The following is a 22,874-nucleotide window of genomic DNA, read 5'->3' on the forward strand; positions in this document are numbered from 1 at the left end:
TTTCAACTGGTGTTTTCCTGACTTCAGACATGCTTTGCCTGCCTGTGGAGTATTTTGGTGCAAACAGCAGAGTGCACAGTGTGCAGGTGGTAGTGTTTTGTGGAAAAATATTTCACATGTGCATCGGAAATAAATATTTTACAGTGGGTTTTTTTCCCTAACCTAATGTCAATCATTTCATTAGGAAGGGCAAACCGAATGCACAGCAACTCTTTACTACAAATATTTGCTACAAATGCACAGCAACAGTGCAAAAGAATATAAAATAAAATATAGATGTAAATATAAATAAATCTCTATAATTCAACCCTAGCCAGGCAACGCTCTTAAATTTAGCATCAGAAATTAAATGCCTGTCAGGAAGTCTGCATTCATTTATAAAATGATCTGTCAGGATCCAGTTCTGTTATTGATATGTGCTTCATGCTGCACGTAAAGCTTTTGTATCAGTTTACACCTGTTATTAAATACTAACAACCAATCTGCAATTTGCAGTTTATCTCTGATTTGACAAGTATCACACCAGGCCACTCTCTCTTAAACGCTTATTGTTGTTCCAAAAAGCATCTTTTAGCACTTTCACGCTTCCTTGTGGTGAATGTCTGTGCTTTCATTTAGAAAGGTTAGCTAAACCATGTTAGCTCAGTATTAGAATTTAAATTACAGGGTAATCTGTGACAGCTAGGATCACTTTCTTGTCCACCTTTGACGGCGTTAATATTTTAAGTCTGGGCTTCGTTTTGATGTTGTGAGAGAAATGGCACTGGAAAAACTCCATGGTACTCCAAAAATGTAACTATTTTCAATTGAAAATGTTTTTTAATACTTTAATGCTGAGGGTATTTTTAAATAAGGGACATCAAGTCAATGCTAAACCTTAAGAGCTGTTAGGAAGCAGCTAAAAGCTCCCTGTGGACACAGAATCTTATATTTTGCTAACATGAAGTTTATGTTTGTTATAAAAATGAGAACATTTATTTATGAGTTAGTTTTAGTCTGGGTGGTGGGGTGCTGTTGCAGAAGCTCAGTCATGTTTATTTCTCAGTCTTGTATGATGCACAGCCCTGATCACATGACCTCAGGGTCCTGGTGGGATGGATGGATGTCAATGTACAGCCATGCTTCTCCATGCAGGACCTTGAAATCGCATGGACAAGCTAAGATCCAATCCTTAATTTCCATTTGTTTTTATGTTTATTAACAAATATATATAGATAATACGCACTCATTAGGTGATCTTAGTATTTATTGCTGAGCAGAGAAGGACTTGATGCCTTGTGCTCATACCATGACACTCTGCACCATCCAGACCATTCTATAATTTGCACTTCTGCGTTTAGATTAATTAAACTAACCAGTGGCTTATAGATTTATACAACTTCCCTCAAAAACATAGAATGTTACTTATTTTCCTCAAGTGAATGAGACTCTAAATTTGCTGTTTTGATTGTATGTGAGGTACACACATTCTCAGAATTCATTAAACTCTAAAATAATCCCCCTGTTTTCATGTAGGAATGGTTAACACAATGTTTATCTATCTAATCATCTGACCTTGTTTATTTAACTAAATGTTCCTTAAAAAAACAACATGTGGCCCATAATGGAGGCCAGGGGCACACTTTTGCAGCAATAGCCACTTTTAATTGCAGTATTATTTATATATATATGTATACACAGACGAGTCTTCTCAATAACAAATAGTAGCAATAACATAACGCTGCTATAAAACGGCGTGTAACAAGTAATTAAAATCCTAGACTGAATGTTTAGATCTTTTTGTTAATAGTGAATGGTTAAAGTTCTGTATTTATTGTTTCTGTAACCTTATGTCTTTGGCCTCTGGCATGTCCTAGCATTTTATTTAAAAAAATAAAATCTCTTCTGTCACTATCTGACCTTTCTCTATGAGCATGAGAGGAGGAGATCAGCTCATCTACAGAGGCAGAATGGCATTTTGCTGGCCTCTGATAACAGGGAGCTCACACGGACCACCCGGCTCAGTGCCTCACTCTGCTCCGTGCAGGGGCTGCGGCTGCCATGCTCTTTGCATACTGTAGTGGGTAACAAACAGACATAAACAGTCCTCCTCTCTACCTTCTCTTTGAACTCTGTTACACAGTTTAATATTACATAGCAACTGCTTTCAAATTAGTGTATCCTTTCTATGTCCAGAGGAATTTTGTTTCTCTGTGGACTGTCTAAAGACTAACAGTCAACTGGTATGAATTAAGTAGATGTTTACTAATTGAGCACTCGGGGATGTGATAAAGTGCGAAATGCACAGTTTTGAGTCACGATTCTGTGTGTTTTTTTGATTTATTTATTTTAGCAAAAGGACCAGTGTTGTTTAAAATTAGTGGAAGTATTACTGTGTTTCAACCAACACCTTTCACAACTTTTACTTTGAAAGCTTTCTTAGTAGTCGTGGTTTTCACTGATCATACTGCCCCTACTGGTCACTAGAGAAAACAGTGAAGGAGCAGCCGACGACAAAACGTGCAATCGACACGCCGTTCCACCGTGTCGATTTCACTATTTGCCCATTAAAATCGTGAAATCGACACGCATGCAGAATTTGCAGTAAGTTGCAGTAAAAGCAGAGGGAGAAATTTTATTTCAAGCCAACATGAAAATAACCACGGGAAAGCGTTTAAACAGACATTATTAACACATTTCCATGTAAATACATAATAGCTGCTTAGGTTTATCGTTTCTGGCAGTTAAGGACCCTGAAATGACTTTAAATATATTATCTCCCTCTGCTGGTAGTCCAATATCTGCATGCAGTAATGCAACTTCTGCAAGCGAGTCCATTTTATGTTTTGTCTGTTACAGGTTTTATGGATGAGACAACGGGACAACCAATATTATTAATCATTATTAATCATTTCAATGAGACTCTAATAAACTGATTGTTCCCAGTTAGTTATTGGATTCAAAGCAACAGAGTCATTCTGCTGTCAGTTTGGGATTGACTCGGGTGAAGTTGGCACTTGTATTATCATATTATTATTGATTACTAGTGATAAATTGACAAAAATCTGTGCAAGCTACTTACATTCTACTTTTAATGTCATCCAAAATGGTAACATTGTTGCAGGATGGAAATTTACCTACAAATTTACAGGCACCCTTGCTTTTATATAGCATGTATAGCCAGAATTTAACAAGTAGTTAGTTAAGTTCAACCCTGACTACAAAAACGAAGCGCAGAGGAGTCGTGCTCATCGGTGCACCCTGACTCAAATTGATTGCAGCATGTTGGCAATCTGCCTGCGTTTATTACACTAGATGAAAATTAGTCACAAACGTTCACCAGTCTGTCTATCTGAGAATGACTCCAGCCAATCCAAGACTGACTGCAATTGTTTGGAGATGGGATGCCTCCCAAGAGGTGTTGTGTGCAGTTGTCTTGCAATCAAAAGTGCTCAGCCTGAGGTGGAATGTGCAACAGTTCATTGCCACACTTACGAAAAAATTAAACACAGTCACCACAACCACCGAGTACTCCTAATCAGCAAGGAGGTTGCTCTTGGACTATTTTTACTCTAGTGTGACTGAGCCGTTAGCTAACAGAAAGCTGTTTGGAAAATTCAAACTCTGGTTTTTGTGTCCCTTAAATGTCGTGAACTATATGCACAATCTATGTATCTTTACAACCCCAATGAACTGTCTGCTTTTTCCTTCTAATTGTCACCACAGAGCCCTTCCCATTAACATATCTAAAAAATGCATGTGTCTGGTAAGAAAATTATGAATGACAAGACTAAAATAAAGCCTACTTCTGCAGTTTCTACAGTGACATGCAAGTTTGCTTACTGATTAGATGCAGTACACTGGTTGATTTACATTTCATTCAGCCACTGTGTAGGCAATTTGTGAGTGGAATGGAGAGCATTGTGTAGTAAGAAAAGGCGGAGGAAAAAAGCCCATTGTCAGGGGACAGCATAATTAAATAAGACACTAATGATTATGTGTATAAGAAAGCAAGCTGTTTGCTCGGATGCTGGGTTGTTTTTCCCATAAGGTCAGCTGGCTGCCGAGAGATGGATAGTGCCGTCTTGAGTGCTTATGAGGTGAGGCACACAATAAAGCAAATAATTCAGTTAGCATAATGATAACGGCTCTCTTGCATATGGTAGACACTATTTCATTTCCACTGAAGTGGCAGCATCCGAATCTGGCAGCACAGTGTTTTTCCATCAAACAGAGACAAGAAAGCTTTGCCATAACTACTTGAGGCTATCAAAACAACCTACAGATGCCTGGCGTCCTTCATGTTTATGGCTCCGAGATGACAAGGTCAGATGACGTCGTGAGCAAAGAAAAAGTTGCAGGATGCCATGTAGTGCCTGGAGTGGAAATAAAACCAAAGGGTTGCTGTCTAAATCCAAGCATGCCCACTGAGCAGAAGACTTGGCTTTTTGCCCATCTGCTGTCCATCACAGAAACTGAAAGCCAGCCACTGACAGGGTGTGATTTAGACAGATGGATGGCCAGACACGTGTTGTTTATTGCCGAGAAGGTCGGACAGCAGCGTGGAACTTTACCGCCAGCTTTGAAATCATAACTCAGCCTCGATCATTCCATCTACAGGCTGATTAAAAAACACACCAAAGAGTGGATTTAGGCGATAAAAAGAGGGAGAGAACAAGAATAATTTGCATCATGACTGGTAAACTATAATTACTCTACTTTGAAATAAAATGGTTCCACTGAATGGCATTTCTCTCTGCCATTTAATGTTTTCAGTTTTTAACAAAACTAGAACAAAACTTTTTTTTTTCATGGGGTAAAAATACTCTTATGCTCTTTTTATTACATTCAAGTAAATGGTATTTGTGACATCCATTCTATTTACAAAAAAGATGGGGATGATGTTTCCCTGTTGTGATGTGCTGTTGCTGAGCAGACAGCAAGATAAAAAGCAAATGTTCTTCGGTTTTCTGTCAGTAGGACACCTCATTGACTGGAACCATCAACCAAAACATACCTGGCATTTTTAAACCTTAGCAAAAGGTTGTAAGTCAGACGAGAGCTTCCGTTTCCCATTTCCCATTCAGTGCATGGCAAGAACGAATTCAATCCCTTATCCATTTGATAGATTGAATAAAACATTACATTCAGTCATCTCTTACGCCAAGGTGAAAAAAAGGCTTTGATAGCACCAGCAACAGTCAGTGCGATGGGAACAACCAAAACTCCACGGGTGCAGAGAATAGCACAGCGGTGACTGTCAAAGCACCCCACTGATTTGTCAAAACAGCATTCTTACATGCTTTTTTTCTCCAGCTGTAACAGCTACTGAAGTGCTTTTGCAACTTTAACAGAAAGCATCTTTGAACATACCAAGCTACTTGTGATCCTGCCCAGTGCCCACCTATCATCTCCTAGTGCTTTATGTTTTGCTGTCTTCTTTAATTTACATAGCCACCAAAGATAAGATAAGACAGCCTTTATCAGTTGGCTGGGGCAGGGAACAGTGGCAAAAAGAAATAGAGCAGGAATAAAAATAACTTTATAACCTAGAACCTAAAATGTACACTACACAAAAATATGCTCACGTATAGCTGGTTTGATGCTCTGTAATCTGTATGCACAGGCTGTAATAGCAGGAAATTTAAAGGAAAACACCTTGAAAGTAATTTACTGTTTACTTAATGTCAAGTCAAATCCCTAATCACTAAGCAACATAGCAGCTCAGTCCTAATAACAATAACACTGCCTTTTAGCAACTTAAACATGACCTGGCCTCCTCTGATGCTCGAACACTGCTGAGGCAGGTCATGGATGTTGCTCTTGTTGCTGTATTTACTGTTAATCCTTGCACCTTTTAAGGATTGCTCTTCAGGCACCATTCCCTTTCTGTTTTTTTAAAAGTAGAAGCTATTTCAAATGTTTGCCCTGAACATTTTAACCATTATTAACAACTGTCTGTCTGTCTCTACGGTTTTTAACATGCCACTGTTTATCTTCCGTGTAAGGAGAACGCATTCAATGGAAAGATTACCTTTTGTGGTTCCTGTGTTTTGTGGGGTTCCCCAAGAGTCTGTACAGGGAATCCCTGATTTTTTACCATGTACTATATAACCCTGGAAAAATCAAATGTCATGTGGAAAAGAAAGTGTTTGCAGGAGCTTTAAAAACAAAGTACATCCCAGGATTTATCAGCCTGTAGAAGCACCTTTAGCAGCGATAACTTTATATAATTGTTTTCTGAGGGACTTTATCAGTCTCACGTCATTGTGGAGTCATTTTGGGCCATTTTTCCTTCCAACATTGCTTCATTTCAATGAGGTTTGTGGCATCCGTTGAGGCACAACTCTTTTAAGGTCCCACCACACCATTTGAGTTATGTTGACTTTTACTTGATCTTTGCTGCATTCTGTTGCGGCTGTGCTTAGGATCATTATCCTATTGCATGACCCAGTTTTAATCAAGCTTTAGCTGTCAGACAGATGGCCTCAGATTTGACTCTAGAGGAATCAAATTTAAGAACAGAGAAGTTCATGTTTGACTCACTGACTGCAAGGTGTCCAGGCCTGTGGCAGCAAAACAAGTCCTATTTATCACCCAACCACTGACAGTTGGTATGAGGTGTTTGTGCCGATATGCTGCGATTGGTTTTCCCTAAAGGTAGAGCTATGCAATATGACCAGCCATCTCAACTTAAGTCTCATCTGTCAAAAGAAGATTGTTCCAGAAGTCTTTTGGTTTGTATATAACTGTATGTCCCCTTTAAAATCTCAGATTTCAAGTGCTGGCTTAGTATCTCCAATTGTCACCAGAAGGTGCTTTATGTAATATAAGGTAAAGAGCCTACATTAAAAAAGAGGCCAATTTCTTAGATGTACTTACTTGTTGTCTGATGACTAAAATTATGCACCAACTAATACATTTAATCAATATTTGGTTGCTTCTTTCATTTGAAGATCCACAAAAAGGATTCACAGTGTTGTTCATGGGTTCTGATTTTCAGATTACTCATTTTAAGCCTTGAATGGTCAAGATTTTAGATGTGATCTCCCTGCTCCTTAGACACCTTATTAGTGCTCGAAATCCTCCCTCAGTTCATATAAATGCGAGAAGTCGGCAAAGCTGATTGACACCAACCAATGCCTCGTGCAACTTCATTGTTCTGCACGTAACTCCCAGGTTGAATTGGATTTAGCAGTTTTACGTTCTACTCCTGACCACAAATTTCAGCTTTGATGCATGTGCTTATCATTTTGTGGGGGCTGGATTATGTTGATACTTAAGATATACTATAAATAATTTTACAGCAGACCAGAATTCATGATAAGAACTTATAGTTTGTCACTAATGTTATCTGGATATTTAATACTTTGTGTTTTTCTCATTTTTTCAGACAAACCAGAAGTTAAGATCGTGGTAGAATTTCCTCAGGGTCTGACCAGAGAAGGAGAGAACCTGGAACTGTCGTGTAAATTCAGAGGCAAACCCGAGTATGACACAAGCAAACACACACAAACATACATATTTTACCAATTAAAGATAGCCATGGTGAAACAGGTATGCCTGCCTGCTAACAGTTGCACATCAGTGTATTCACTGCATTGTGGCGTGTGGCTCTGTCTTTTACTGTTTTCCTTTTGCTGTTGAGAAGTAATGAACATAGCAGCAGTTAGCTTGCACTGGCATTAAAAAGCGTCTGTACATGGAAAAGACATCATTTCAAAATCTATGATTATTCAATCACTTTTCTGCCTACAAAAGGCTGTGCGGGGCATTTGCTGTTAGTATTAGGAATACAGTACTATGCAAAAGTCTTGAGCTACCCCTGATTTCTTCATGTTTTATTTCCTCAAAGGCAGACTTTCTTATTATATTTAAAGTAGTCTTGAGCAATCGTTCTCCAGGCTTTCTGACAGTCTTCCAAAGTTTTTCTTTGGATGTTGGCTGCTGTTCACTCATTTTCAATCCAGTCTTTGTACCTGACCATTTTCAGAGGAATCTTTTTTTTTCTAAGCTGCTCAACACTGAACAAAGACTACAGAGTTTGACCATCGTGATTCCCATAGAGCTGTTCACTGAAAACTTTGCATATATGATAATTGAGGACAAAAGAAGAATAAGCACGCCTAAAAAAAATACCTACAGCAGATGAACAGTATCTGAAAGTCATGTCCTGAAGGAAAGGGAAAAATCCAGCTCAGACTTGACACAGGACCTCAGAGTTGCACCTGACCCCGGATGATCTAACAATGGAGAGTCATCAGAAATGGTCTCAGTGGAAGGGTGGCACAGCATGACAAAGATCCCAAACACACCAATTTCCCATTTTCCTAGAAAATGTGGGGTGGCTCAAGACTTTTGCACATCACTGTACATGTTTTTGGTTTTTGGTATTAGAAATTTGCTCACTGCTGTATTTTTTGTTCTACAAGAATATTCTGTCTGTCGAATTTGTACTGACTAAAGCACTATTTACGCTTTTTTAATATGTTCATTTAGGTACTCACAACACTTAGGAAAGACCATGGTGTACTTTTAATACAGTAAAACACCAACAGCGACCTGACACACAGTGTGTACATTCAATCAAACCCAATTCAAAGTGCTTTTGTTGCCTAAACCTAACCACAGATGGAAGTCTGGATGTGAAACCCAGTCCTTTGTGTAAGAGTCGCTTTGTACGCCCACCATCCACCAAAAACACCTCCTGCTGTCTATGTTACAATTTGTAAATGTGGCACATTGGCACACAAAAACTAATGTTAATCTAATGCAGCCAGACAGTACATTCAACCTAAGCATAAAAAAAGGAAAAACACAAAAGCACTATTAGTTTGTGATTTATTGGCGCCTTCGTTGAACTATGAGAAAACATGCAAATATGGAGTGCATATTGCTATTCACAGTATCATGCATTAATTTCATCTGAGGCTTCCAGACCATTCATGGTTACACTGCACCTTTGAAGTTATAAAAGGACATAAGTCCAAAGACTTTCCCCTTTGTAGTTAGTATAAGACCACATAATAAAAGTGAATGGAGAAAAGCAGACAGAAAATATTCTACTGGATTTGAGAACTCAGAAGCAGCAGTGGGTTTAGTTTAGGTAAAATGGCAAGGATACTATAAATTTAGTTCTCTCATTAGAACTAAACTGGCATAACTTATAATGCCAGTGATGAATCATTGGCTTATTGTAAGCATAGAGTTTTTATTCTCTTTTGATGGGTAACATAACATATACTGCACGCACCTCCAAAGTATGTGTCTGTGTGTATGAGTGAGACACATTATATATGTCTACTGTACAGTACTGTGCAAAAGTCTTGAGCCAATCCTTCTTTATATTTTGCTCAGAAAATGGGAAATAGGTGCAGCAACTTATTGAAACGTGCAAACATATATGGAACGACTGTATATAAGGTCAAGAGTCAATATTTGATATGACTTCCTTCATTCTTTAACATAGCCTGAACTCTCTTAGTCACCTTTCTTGTCATTTCTTTAACTAGTCTTCGGGAATAGTTCTCCAGGCTTCTTGAAGGCCATTTATTCCACACTGCTTCAATAATGTTGACGTCTGGGCTCTGGGCAGGCCAATCCATGACTGATAGTGCTCCATGGTGTGTTTTTCTATCCAGCTATGCTTTTACTGCAGTGTGTTTGAGAACATTATTATGAAAAACAAAGCCGTTGCATGATCTCCAACACCACTGGGGAAGCTCCAAACCATGACAGAGCCTCCACTGTGATTTACAAATTACTTGCCACTCACTATTCTACCTACTGGAATCACTCCATAAGACCTGCTGGCATTGATTTTTAGTCCAGATCCTTTGTAATTAGCATGCGTCTCCGTTTTCTCCCTGTTTTCATTCCGTAAGAATGGCTTCTTGACAGCCACCCTTCCACCGAGACATTTCTGATGAGGCTTCAGTGAACAGCAGATGTATCAACTTAAGGGCTAGATGCGTTTCTGAGGTCCTATGTCAGGTCTTTGCAATACATTTCCATATTTTTAAGGACATGACTTTCAGATGTTTTTTGTCTGCTGTAGTTTTTTTGGTCTGTCGCTTCTTTTGTCCTCCACTTGTCTAGTTCCATCGACTTTCTTAAGGATGCACTGTTTTTGGCTAATAGCTTGGCTTGCTATTAGCATCTGATTTTGGCTAATAGAACCTTGTTGTTCTTAAAGATACAATTTAAAAATTGGTTCTTTGGTCAATTTGTTGTTATGTTAAGTGGCTTAGCAAACAAAAGTAATTTATCTGAAAACACCTTCTGTGGAGATACTGTTGGTTTTGTCCATTTTGGGTTATAGCTGTGGCTGAATCTATCTACAACCTTTTCCCTTTGTAGATATAAAAGGGCTCATTATAAGTTAATGAAAAAAGGAGTATCTTGTTAGTCCCTTTATTATGCTGTAATATTAAAACCACCTGATTAGTATTGTTTTAGGCCCCATGTGTCATTTAAAGGTGTCCTGTCACGTCTGGTGGAATGACTTTGGTAGCAGTTCCCTTGGGCCCTGTGGGTTCTGGGGTGGAGCCTGCTTGCCTTTGTACATCACACGGGGATCTAGCGAGTTTGAAGGACACGTTAGTACTTTGGACTCTTGGTCATGCTTCTTGAGCTTGTCTGTGGACTGTTTACTAATTGGTGGGCCACTTTGTCCAGCTGATATAGGCCAGTGCTACAGGCAGTACTATTATCATGTGGAGCGTGCATAGTCTGTTTTGCTCAAAATACCACCCACATGAATGCCACTACCCAACTCAATTGTAACGAGATGATCCGTGTCATGTCCTGGCATTAAAAAAGTGACTCATGAACATTGCCTCACAGGCTCAAACTTAGTTTTTGATGACAAATTAGAAAATTGGAAATGCCAAATGTCACAACTCTGTGGAAGAGGAAGCTAAGAGTGGTACATAAACCTGACAAGCACAGTGTGTTGTTTTACTCAACACTGGCTCTAGAACTAATCTTCTCGCAGACAGCAGAGATTTCTTCTAATTAGCCGATGGAGTTCAGCTGATGGATAGAATGGCTGTGAAAGTACAGTTTCAGGAAGAAAAACTGTGACTGGAATGTGATAAGGACCTGGGTCCTGGCTAGTCTAAATACCCATTACTGGCTACATAATCACGTAATTGAATGGCTTCTATGTTCGTTTTTCAGACTTCCAAAGGGGAAATTTGAAAACTGACCTGTAATTATGAAATACATCAGAATTACTGTGTGATATTTTGAGCAGGTATTTAATTACTGCTGCTTTAAAAGTGGAGGACCGAGCAGAAGGGCATTAATAATAGTGAGGGGAGTGGGTCCTAATGTCTTGCAGTTAGAATTTCAGTAGGCAGAGGGTTGAATAGGCTGGTGTTTTTTCCCCTAAATGATGAGTGATAATATTGTGAAGGTATCTAGGGAAAGTGTATGAGGCTGAGAGAGAGTATGCTGATGGATTTGAGACACTGGATATGCACTCATGAAGTCAATTTTGTGATTAAAGTTAAATGATTGTTTGAGGTACACAGAGCTGTGAACAGAAAACTGTCCTCAACTAATTTTTCTCACCATTTTGAAAACTTACAGTGACTCGGTGCAAATAAGCCCTTTGAAATGCCTAGCCTTATCATCTGAAAGCTCCAGCTTGTTGCTCATTAGGATATTATTTCACCTGCATCATCGGTAAACCCAGGTGTTGGTTTGTTTAGATGGCAGGTCTTTGTGATATGAGATGTAATGGAGTGCAAATGAAACCATTAGGGAGAGCAGGGTTGAGCGTAGCCCTGAGAGCCTCCGGCAGGAGACCTGCTGAACTGTTCAAATATCAATAAATTGTAGTTGGTGCTGTTGAAATCTATCAAATTAGTATGTTGACAAGCTAGTTCAAATTTGAACAGAACACAATCATGAGATGAAGATGCTGTTATGAAAATTACATTACAAACAGCAATGTGACCAACTTGCAGGTGCTTCTTTTGTTCAAATTCAAAGGTAAATGGCAGCCTTAGAAAAAGGCCCACGCCATGAAAACTTAATGGTTTCGGGAATCTGCAGACTTGAAAAGCAGTTTGTATTTTTGCTTTTTAGCATGAAAATATAGCTGAGGTGTTCACAACATTTTATACTGGATTTAAATGCCAACCAAGCTCGTTTATGTTTGTCATGCCCAACTAATGTCAGACAGTGTATTTATGAAGACAGACATACAAACAGATAATCGTGTTAGTGACAAATGGAACCTAATAATTGTGTAAGTGACAAATGGGCCCTGTGTATCTGGGAGCGTACTGAGCACATAAATGCATACAGAAAGTGAATTGTGCTGCAGTAGAGGGTTAAAAAGTTTCAGAGGAAGTTTTTATACCTCGTAATGCGGTCGCTGGTGTCATGGACTTCAGCTGTCCTCTCTGCTGGAGAGTTGAAAGTTCAAAAGTGTGTGAAATTTAGTTTTTCGGGGAAGTGTTTTGCTAAGGGAATTAGAGGCATGAAAGAGTGATTGATGGTTATTACTGAAATGTGATTGAAATTAGTTTCCTTCCTTAGAGGTCTGAGTGAGGTGTAGACTTTCTAAGCAGGTTAAAATGCAACCAAACATAAGCAATCATAATTTCTTAGTGTGTTATTAAGTCTTTTTTCCATCTACAGCAGCGGTCCCCAACCCCTGGGCCACGGACCGGCACCGGTCTGTGAGTCGTTTGGTACCGGGCCGCGAGAGTTGAGGCTCTGGTGTGAAACTTATGGTTTTCAGGGTTTTTATCGTTAACTCGGTTTCCCTGGGTCTTTTCCCGGTGTTGTAGTTGTAACAATAATAATAATAATAATAATAATAATGCATTGGATTTATATAGCGCTTTTCAAGGCACCCAAAGCGCTTTACAATGACATTATTCATTCACGCTCACATTCACACACTGGTGGAGGCAAGCTACGGCAAGCTAGCTAGTTGTGTTTTATTTTGAAAGAACTATTTATGCATTACCATAGCGACCAGAGAGGATTAAGGGGCAGAGAGGAGGATGTTACTCACAATGTTGTTGGTGCATTTCAGGAGGACGCTGCTAATAAAGTTACACAATTACACAGTGAATTTGCGTTTATTATTATATTTACAAAATACCACAGTTTTTCTTTTGGTCGTATCATTTTATTTTGTTGTATTTATCCACAACACCTTAAAGGCCGGTCCGTGAAAATATTGTCTGACATTAAACTGGCTTGTGGCGCAAAAAAGGTTGGGGACAGCTAATCTACAGCACTGTGTCTCATGTCACCCTTCATTTCTTATCTATATCTGTTAAATTAGGATTTTCCATCACTTTTTTTTCAATATTTGACTATATACATTAATGGAAATATAATATATAAGGTGAAAACAGTTTGGAACAAGGTTAAAAAGTCAGTATGCTGGTGGTGCATTTGGCATCATAGTCATGGTAAAAAATGAAGCTACTGCCAATCAGACACTTTCCAGATGTTACTGTGTGGTGGATCAAAATCTAATCTAATCTAATCTGAAAATGGTTCAAGATACAAGTTCAGGGCTGAAAAGGGGTGAAAAATTTTAAAGACCTTCAGAAAGCCTGGAGAGCTATTGCTTCAGACCACTTTAAAAAATGACAAGAATGTCTGGTTTGTTAGAAGCGAAATACAAGGGAACGAGTGGTGACTCTTGACGGCACTTTATTTGTCAAAATCTTTGTGCGCGAAACCCCCCGTAGGCACCTTCGCATTTGCCTACACAGGCAGCTCTAATACATTTCATCATGGATGACGTTATGAGTATGACATCAACAGTTGAACACCTGCAGAGGGGGCAGGTTCAGCCAATGCCAGCTTTAAATTGGCCCTCAGATTTAAACCTTAGTCGTAATCCAGTCTTGACCATGAATCAAAGTAAGAACCAATCTTTAACTGTCTTCACTTTTCACTTTCCCATCTGAGGCTCAAAAACTCAGTATGAAACTCTGAAAGGTAGAAGTACAGAACAGGCAAACACACACACACACACACACACATAGATCAAAACAGTGTGCACTCTTGAATGCCCCTCCCGTCCACCCCAATCCCCCACCCCCTGCAGTTTTCATACTTGGCATAGAGACAAGCTCACTACCCGTATTCATTTTATAAAGATGAAAACACAATCAATACAGTGAGCCGGGAATTGGAAGTCATTTTCATTAGAGCTGCTGAGAGTTGTGCAGTCATTACCAGCAGATAGCACAGGGGGCCCCGACTGCAGGCAGCCATTTGTATTCTAGACGCCTGCCCTTCCTCTCTCCTTGCAACCCCATCTTACCTCTTCCGTCTATCTATACCTCCTTTCCTAGATTCACTTTTCCCTCCTCGCAACATCCGATGCACCTATAGAAACATTTTCTTCTAGGTTATATTTCCAACTCCATCTGAGAAAACGACTGATATTTCTAAATGGTTTTTTTTTAATTTACATTTCACTTCACCTACAGAGCACTTGCAGCAGACACGGTCCTCTCGCTTTCAAGCCATCCACCACAGCCATTAAAAACACTTGTGGTTTGTTTGTTTGTTTGTTTTGGAAATGAGCTTCGGCAGCTATCTCATATTTTCTTTTTCCTGGATTTTTGTGCCCCCCACCCCCCTCCCATTTGCTTGCTCCCTTCACACCAAATGTTTTCAAATGGAGGGAAACAAGTTAAAACACCACAACAAAATGCAACAAGAGAGACCATCAGCACATGCTCTGGGGAAATAACAGTAGCTGGCAATGGCCATTGAAAGTTGCAGCAGCAAAATAGAGGTGTTTTGTCTTTTTCTTTTCTCTTCACCCTCTGTGACTCTGGGCACTTTGAGCTCATTGTCATAAAAATGGAATCTGTCACCCTGCTATAAACCTCAGTCAAGGTAGAAAAGAGAACAAAGAAAGACGCTTGGTAGGCAGCCACCTACAGAGCTTCTCTAAGTATACAAGCGTGAAAAGCCTGCAATTTCAACACAAGGCTGGTGCACGGTTATTGTTACTTTTAGCGGTATGCAAAGGTACACATGTCATTTCAATACGTCTCGGTTTGTAATGGTCTGAACTGCCATTATTTACCATTATTTATTGTTGCTTTAAACTAAAGACAAAAAAAGATAAAGCTGTGTTAGTTATCTTCAGAGAAATTGTAATCAGTTACCACATGTGGGTAAAGTTGTTAAAAGGAACTGTAAATATATGTCTACTGTAGAACAATCATATATTAAAGTGTTTTTACTGATTGGATCGATTTGCGAAACCTCCCTGGATTGTAATAAAAAGAGAAACTGAGATTTAGATAAAAAGGCAAACTTGACATTGGAACGCATATAAAACTTTGGTCTTTTTTTTGTTTCATGAAATCTTAGCCGTTGAGCATTACTACCTAAGTGCAGCGTACCACAAACATACAGCCATTTGTAAAACAAAACAAACTGACCTCTGAAAAAAAAGAAACAAAGAATTGTGGGCTACCGTGATACTGACTGCACTTTGTAAAATGTATTTTAGCTTGAACAAAACATGCAAACAATTGAGCAACAGTTGTCCACGATCAGATACTGATGTCAGTCCAGAGGCTTGTTTAACCTGTTCATTTTTATATAGCCCAAAGTGCAAAACAAATGCAGACTTATGATATAAAAAAGAAATATAAAACTCAAAAGATGAAGTTCTTGGTTCCCTTTCGACCTGTCCTCATAGATCCATGGGATTTTGTGTGTGTGTGTGTGTGTGTGTGTGTGTGTGTGTGTGTGTGTGTGTGTGTGTGTGTGTGTGTGTTGCATGACCTTTACTCTAGGGCCAATCCTTAATTATTAGTTGGCCATACAAGATAATTATTTGGTAGATTGACAGGAGATTTATTACATGCATATTGCCCAAATATGAAACCTATAGAGAGCACATTAAAATGGTAATATAACCTTGGTACCATTGCCAGTGCTTGCTAGACTGTCTGATCACTGAGGTTCTGTCTTCAATATTACATAGACTCTTTAATATATGGGCTTTACCTTACAGTGAATTTCCATTATATTTTTTAAAAAAAAGTATGACTTAAAAAAAAAATTACATTTTCTGTACATATACTAAGTATGTATGGCTATAATGTTACAATGTTTTGTTATTTTTAAAGAAAAATAAAAGGAGTATAAAAGAATGCAATTAAAATTTAAATTTTCTCACAATTTGAAAATTTAGAATGTGAATAAAGATGAAATTTAATTGTCAATTCTTAAACTTTTTTTCCATTTTCATTGTCAAAACAGTCGTACATTATACTTACTTAATATATTTACTTAAGATACATGAAAATGACAGTATGATTGCATTTTATTTTTTTAAATAAAAAAATATTTTCTATATTTTTATATAGATACATATACACATAAACATAAACACTCTCAGCCTTACTTAGTTGTTAGTCATACTAAATAAAGGATTATGAAATAGGCAAGGGTAATTTAACCAAGCAAAACTGCCAAGATTCAGCTTTGAAATATCAAGAAACAGAATTTGATGTAAAGTACTTAATGAAAAGGTTTTTCAAATAAGAATTTGTTCAATTTATGCAGTGGACTCTAACTTGTTCCCACTTTAAAATGGCATGAAACTTGATTTTACAATTCATTCATTGATAATATGAATACTATTAATTTTAAACAAGGTATGCAGTATGAAATATATATATAATATATAAAATATAAAAGGTATTGCTGATATAGGGGATCAATAAGAGATCTAAAAGACTGGCCAAGACTAGCTGATGAAGAACAATGTGATCTTACTCGTGTACTTACTCTGGTGTTTTAATTTCAGGCCACAGCGGGTGAACTGGTTGAAGGTGGATGATGATGTACCGTCCCATGCAGTTATCACCGGCGCCGATCTTTACATTGAAAATCTAAACAAGTCCTACAATGGAACCTACCGTTGTGTGGCATCCAACTCAATTGGAGAAGCTTACGATGACTACACCCTCTATGTCTATGGTACGTTCATCTATCACTGATCCACTAATATTTTATTATCTCTTACTGAACAAACTTCCAGGTCTTTTCCTTTACTTTCTGAGGCTTTCTTTCTTTCTTCAGAGGACCAGTTCTAATAAAGTATGAATTGTTGCTTCCTTGTACTCTCTCTGAGCTATATTAACATTTAAAGATCTTCAAACCTTTGGCCTTTTTGAAGAAGTTGTAGGAGAGTGAACATAAATAGCAGAATAATTTATTTGTAGAGTGATGAATGATTTTTAAGACTGGAAAGCTGTTAACACTGGTGCTCATTACTAGCTCTTGGAGCACACTGAATACTCTACTGGCATAATCCAGAGTATGCAGGCCGACTTTTAAATACAGTCTCTGTTTTAGTACAGCATACTTATATGGACTTATTATATTTATATGAACAGCTTGTCACTGTACTCTATTCACTTTGTTAACCTAACTGCCATGCACCTTCATGTAGGAAATGCATTACAAAAACATTTGGTCTCTAATAAGCTTTTAAATGCATGATTATTGTTATTTTAACCGGATTGTTGTTCGTCTCACCTGTGCCTCAGTAACACACCTATGCTCAAGCAACTACTTAACATTCACAGAAAACACAAAGATCCTGTCTCACAATTGTGTCTATGTATTTTGATTGGTTTTTTTAAATTAGACACATTTTTGCATTTTACATTTTTCAAACTAATTCTTGTGACATGTCTTGAAATTTAAATACTTTGCTGCAAAAATGTAATTCCAGATATAAGAAAGAAATGTATTGTTAGTTTGACTAGTGGATTGAAGATGGCCTTGGAATGCAAATATAACTTAATAATTAAACTCTAAAGTAAGAAAAATAAAAAAATATCACATTTTTTGATGGCTTTAACAATATTAAGTTCACTAAGTAGTGTGTATTAGTTCCAGACTTCTGAGTGTAATAAACTAAAGTTCTTGTAGGGCCTAGAAGCACACTAGAAGGTGGTCGGCAATTGGAGAAAACAATAATGGCTGCAATTCCCTTCAGTGTGTGGTTTGTTCTAGAAGTAAACATCACTACATCTGCTCCATTGAGTTATTGCATTTCATTTTTAATATACTGGTCCTGAGACCACAGAGTATTATTACATCCTAATATAGCTTAAGTGATTTTCATGTATGTGCCCTAAAATTTGCCTTAAATGGCTTTATGATCTCTACAAGATATACCACAATAATACAGGTAAGCAAAAATTACTTTTATAGATGATGCAAAGTATGCCCTCAGCTTGCTGCCTGTATGTTGGATCTGCTTGAGGATGCTCCACCTGTGGACTCTGATAGGCTCCAATGCTCATGTGTACAACGACAGTGAGACCTGGAGGGGCATGATTGGGAGGAACGGCCTGCCAGATCTGAACTCGAGCAGTGTTCTGTTACTCGACTTCTGTGCAAACCACAGTTTGTCCATAACAAACACTGCGTTCAAACATAAGAGTGTCCATAGTGCACATGACACCAGGGCACCCTAGGCCTCATGTCGATGATCGATTTTGTAATCGTTTCATCAGATCTGCAGCCATATGTTCTAAACACTTGGGTGAAGAGCAGTGCTGAGCTGTCAACTCATCACCACTTGGTGGTGAGCTGGACAAGGTAGCGGGGGATTCTGGACAGACCTGGGATGCCTAAACATGTGCCAGAGGTCCCTGTCCACAAGATCTTTAACTCCCACATCCGGCAGAACTTTGACAGCATTCCAAGGGAGATTGAAGGAGGTCACTGAGGCAGTTAAACAGCTCCTTGGTGGCAGATCCCCTGGGGTTGATAGAATAGAATAGAATTAGAATAGAATTCAACTTTACTTTTTGTCATTGCACATGTCACAAGTACAAGGCAACGAAATGGAGTTTGCATCCATCCAGTGCTTTAGCCATAATATAGATATATTACAAAATATATATATTACATACAAGTTATATTTCCATAAATATATATTACAAAAATGATGAGTTTCACCCTGAGTTCTTGAAGGCTCTGGGGTTGTAGGGTTGTCCCGGTTGACTTGCCTCTACAATGTTGCATGGAGATCAGGGGAGGTACCTCAGGGTGGTGGTTCCCATCTTTAAGAAGGGGGACCAGAGGGTGTGCTCCAACTATAGGGGGATCAGACTCCTCAGCCTTGCAGCAATGGGCCAGACACCCATTGCTACCCATTGCTGATTATATAACCGCTGCAACGCTTGGTCCGCATAGCCAGCAATAAGTCGGACTAATCCCCAGCGGGTGTTGGACTCCAACGGGGCTGCTCTTCGTCCTCAGACAGAAAACGATGGAGTGCCCACTTCGGGTCAGGGACAAGTTACTTCCACAAGTGGAGGAGTTTAAGTATCTTGGCGTGTTGTTCATGAGTGAGTGGAGAGGGAAGCGGAAGATCGACAAATGGATTGCTGTAGCCACAGTGAGGCGAATGCTGTACCAATCCATTGTTCCATTGTGGTCAAGAGAGAGCTGAGTGTAAAAGTGCAGCTCTAGATTTACAGGTTGATGTACATCCCTACCCTTGCCTATGGTCACAAGCTTTGGGTAATGACCGAAAATCAGCTTTCTCCGAAGGGTGGCTGGCTTCACCCTTAGAGATGGAGTGAAGAGTTCGGCCATCCCCGAGGAGCTCAAAGTAGAGCTGCTACTTGAGGTGGTTTGTGCATCTAATAAGGATGCTTCGTGGGCGCCTCCTGGGTGAGGTGTTCTGGGCATGTCTCACCGAGAGGAGGCCCCGGGGCACACCCAGGACAAATTATATCTCTCAGCTGGCCTGGTGTTCCCCCGGACAAGGTTGAGGAGGTGGCCAGGCAGAGGGAGGTCTGGGCTTCTCTGCTTAGGCTATCCCCCTAGAAGAAAATGGATGGATGTATAGATATGATGCAAAGTGTACACGGCTATGTGCTATCTTTTCATCCCCCAGCTGGGATCACTGGATGAAGGGTGTGTATTCCGTTAAACACTGGAGCTCCTGTCCACACGCCTGAGGTTATACCACACCACCTTCAGCCTACTTGTACCAGTTTTACTCATTTCTATCGCTTCCATGTTGGTCTCTTCTTTTTCTGTATGCATTTCTGTCATTCTCATAAACATATTCTCAACATGTTTTTGTATTGTTGATACCAATAACATTTTATCCCGGAGCAAGGCATTATACTCTAATGCGCTCCTTTTCCCTGACCAAAATTACTTCACTATCCCTTTTGGTAGACCCTGAGCATGCAGAGAAATAATTTGGCTGCTATTGTCAGATGGAATTAGCAGAGTGGAAAGGCTTGGGGTTTTTTATGTGGGGTGTGAAATACAAGTTCAGTGCCTGATGGACACCAGCTGAAAAGATGTTATTTACAGCAGAGCGAGCTGCTGTGCTAATGATGAGTACACTAAAACAAGAGAGGTACCACTGCAGACCAGGAAATGGCTCACTGCCACCTGCTGTATTATACTTCTTAGTTATTATGCTAGCTGTGTCTTTTCCAGAACATTTTTTTCTCCTTTTTTTCCAAGGATAGTATGAAATCACTGCTACCTAACTATAGATGTGGAGCTTTCTCCAAATTTGTAAAATTTATAAAAATGAATAAAATTTTTGACTGAAAAAACTTTTCCACATTTACTGAGCCACTAGGGCACACCAATTGGTAACAACTGCAATTGAACCTCAATAATTTGTTCATGCTGGAGAGGCGGTTTAAATCACGTGTGAAGCCTCCTGCCAGAGAGGCAGTCCACACTGACAATCTCTCTCCACAGGCATTATACTAAATAGCTGAAGGACTAAATACTCCATCCTGTAGGGAAATATGATGCTGAAAATATTTTTTTTAACTACACGTATTCAAACAGAACAATTTTTTAAAATATTGTCATGCTGATGTGTTTATCATAATGGGCTTTTTTAATAATTATACTTTGCACAGAACTGTAAAACCTTTGTAACAGATGTAACAATGTAGCTAAGGCTGTAATGTGATTACTGAATTTAGTACAGTACGGTATTTGAAAGAAAAATTGTAAATATAGGTCAAAATCTAGCTACATTTTTAGTACAGTCATTGTACAATGCAATGTGACCACAGTAATAGTGTTATTTTGTAACAATGTAAAATTGCTACTTTGTAACACGCACACTAACCTTAAAAGACCCTGTCTGTGCATGCAGATGTGTTTGTACTCAATTACAACACAGATAAACGCATCAGTAGCAGTAAAAGTTTACCTTAAACCCATGTTCTCCCTAAGTAGCAAAATTCATAAATCACAACTTTGCATTTAGTATAAATTTTGTGGTATTTATTGCTAGCATTTTGTGCCTCTCTCTCACTCGTCCTAACCAACAAAACCCCATGGTGAGGGCTGCAAGTCGGCCTCTCTTATCCACCCACACTCCCCCTGGTGAGAGAAACACAAAGATAATCATGGTGCAACATGTGGGCAACTAAAAGCCTTGCACACAAAAAAAAGACATCCGCCATTAAAACCACAGAAGACCTCCATCCTTTTAGAGCTAGTCTTTTGATGACTTTGATGTGTCTGTGGGTCCCACACTCCTAATGCCTACAGTAATTCAGCAGCCAATCGTGCCAAACATTCGCCTTGCTAATGGGAAGACAGGATGTTGTGGTAGAGCTGTCAGAAGCTGATTCTCACATTATGTTTCAGAGCTCCTTCCAACACACATATGCACACACACACACACACACAAGCATGCCACCTGCTGCTCCAGCACTATCAGCACCATGAAAGCATCTCTGCAGTCAACCTTTTACGTCAGCAGTAGCTTTAAGAAGGGCATGGCTCTGCACAAAAACATGAGCCCTATAGGCAATAAACTGCTTGAGTGAGTCACACTGACCTCAGCTTTGTTCTCGTGTTTGTGTTCTGTTTAGATAAAAATGAGCTCTGATGCATATGCCCATTTCATTTTGGTTCGTTTTGGGTTGGTGCGATAGCTGCCAGTCACACTGCGAGAGCTGTCAGTTAAACTAAATACAAGGATCGTGACTACGTGAAAAATAGCATTCCACACAGCATTCCACTGCTTGCCGCCAGACGCATTGCAAGATTCATTTGAGATGGTACAGAAAAATAGACCAATCATTAAATTTTATAGTTAGATATTATTTTTATAGTAATTCAAAATCTAGATTACTTTAAAAATCATTAACAGACTGTTAGTTGTTATGGCTGTAATTTACAGTATAACAGGATATTATAAACTTATAGTGAAAATTAAAAGCCGAAAAAAGGTTTCTCACCAAAAATGTTTCTGGTCAAGTTTGTCTCTTGCTCTTCTCTGCTTTTCAAACAACATCCCAGGAAATGTTAGTAAAATATGTAAATTATAGCAAACTATTCTCACGTTGTATAAATGATTTAATATTATGTGTACCTGAGTGATTTGTGAAGTTCTGTCAGCCTAATGTCAGACAGAATGTTCTTATTGTTACAATACACTTCTAACTTACACTCAATGCCTACTTTATTAGGTACAACTTGCTAGTACAGCATTCCAGCCCTTTTTGCCTTCGGGACTGTCCTAATTCTTCATGGCAAAGATCTAACAAGGTGCCGGAAGCATCAGAGATTTTTCTCCATATCGATATCATAGCATCACACTGTTGCTGCAGATTTGTTGGCTGCAAATCCATCATGCAAATCTCCCATTCCGTCACATCCCAAAGCTGCTCTATTGGATTGAAATGCGATGACTGTGGAAGCCATGTGAGTACATTCACTTGTCATGTTCAAGAAACCAATCTGAGATTTGAGTTTTGTGACAAAGTCCTTTATCCTGCTGGAAGCAGCAATCGGAAAATGGGTACACAGTGGTCATAAAAGGATGGACATGGTGAGCAACAATACTCAGGTAG

The 22,874-nt window shown here is 39.0% G+C and overlaps 1 protein-coding gene across 4 annotated transcripts in view; it reads left to right on the forward strand.

The window, feature by feature from the left end:
* The window catches only part of cadm1a (cell adhesion molecule 1a), a 450,442-nt gene that overhangs the window by 370,149 nt on the left and 57,419 nt on the right, over positions 1 to 22,874 (forward strand). For all 4 annotated transcript variants that reach the window (XM_031747600.2, XM_039618269.1, XM_039618268.1 and 1 more), the window contains 2 exons: positions 7,373 to 7,469; positions 16,805 to 16,977. In XM_031747600.2, coding sequence (XP_031603460.1) covers positions 7,373 to 7,469; positions 16,805 to 16,977 — 270 coding nt within the window. The remainder of the gene's footprint in view (positions 1 to 7,372; positions 7,470 to 16,804; positions 16,978 to 22,874) is intronic.

This window comes from Oreochromis aureus, linkage group 10, assembly GCF_013358895.1.
Source record: "Oreochromis aureus strain Israel breed Guangdong linkage group 10, ZZ_aureus, whole genome shotgun sequence".
NCBI classification, from domain to species: Eukaryota; Metazoa; Chordata; class Actinopteri; order Cichliformes; family Cichlidae; genus Oreochromis; species Oreochromis aureus.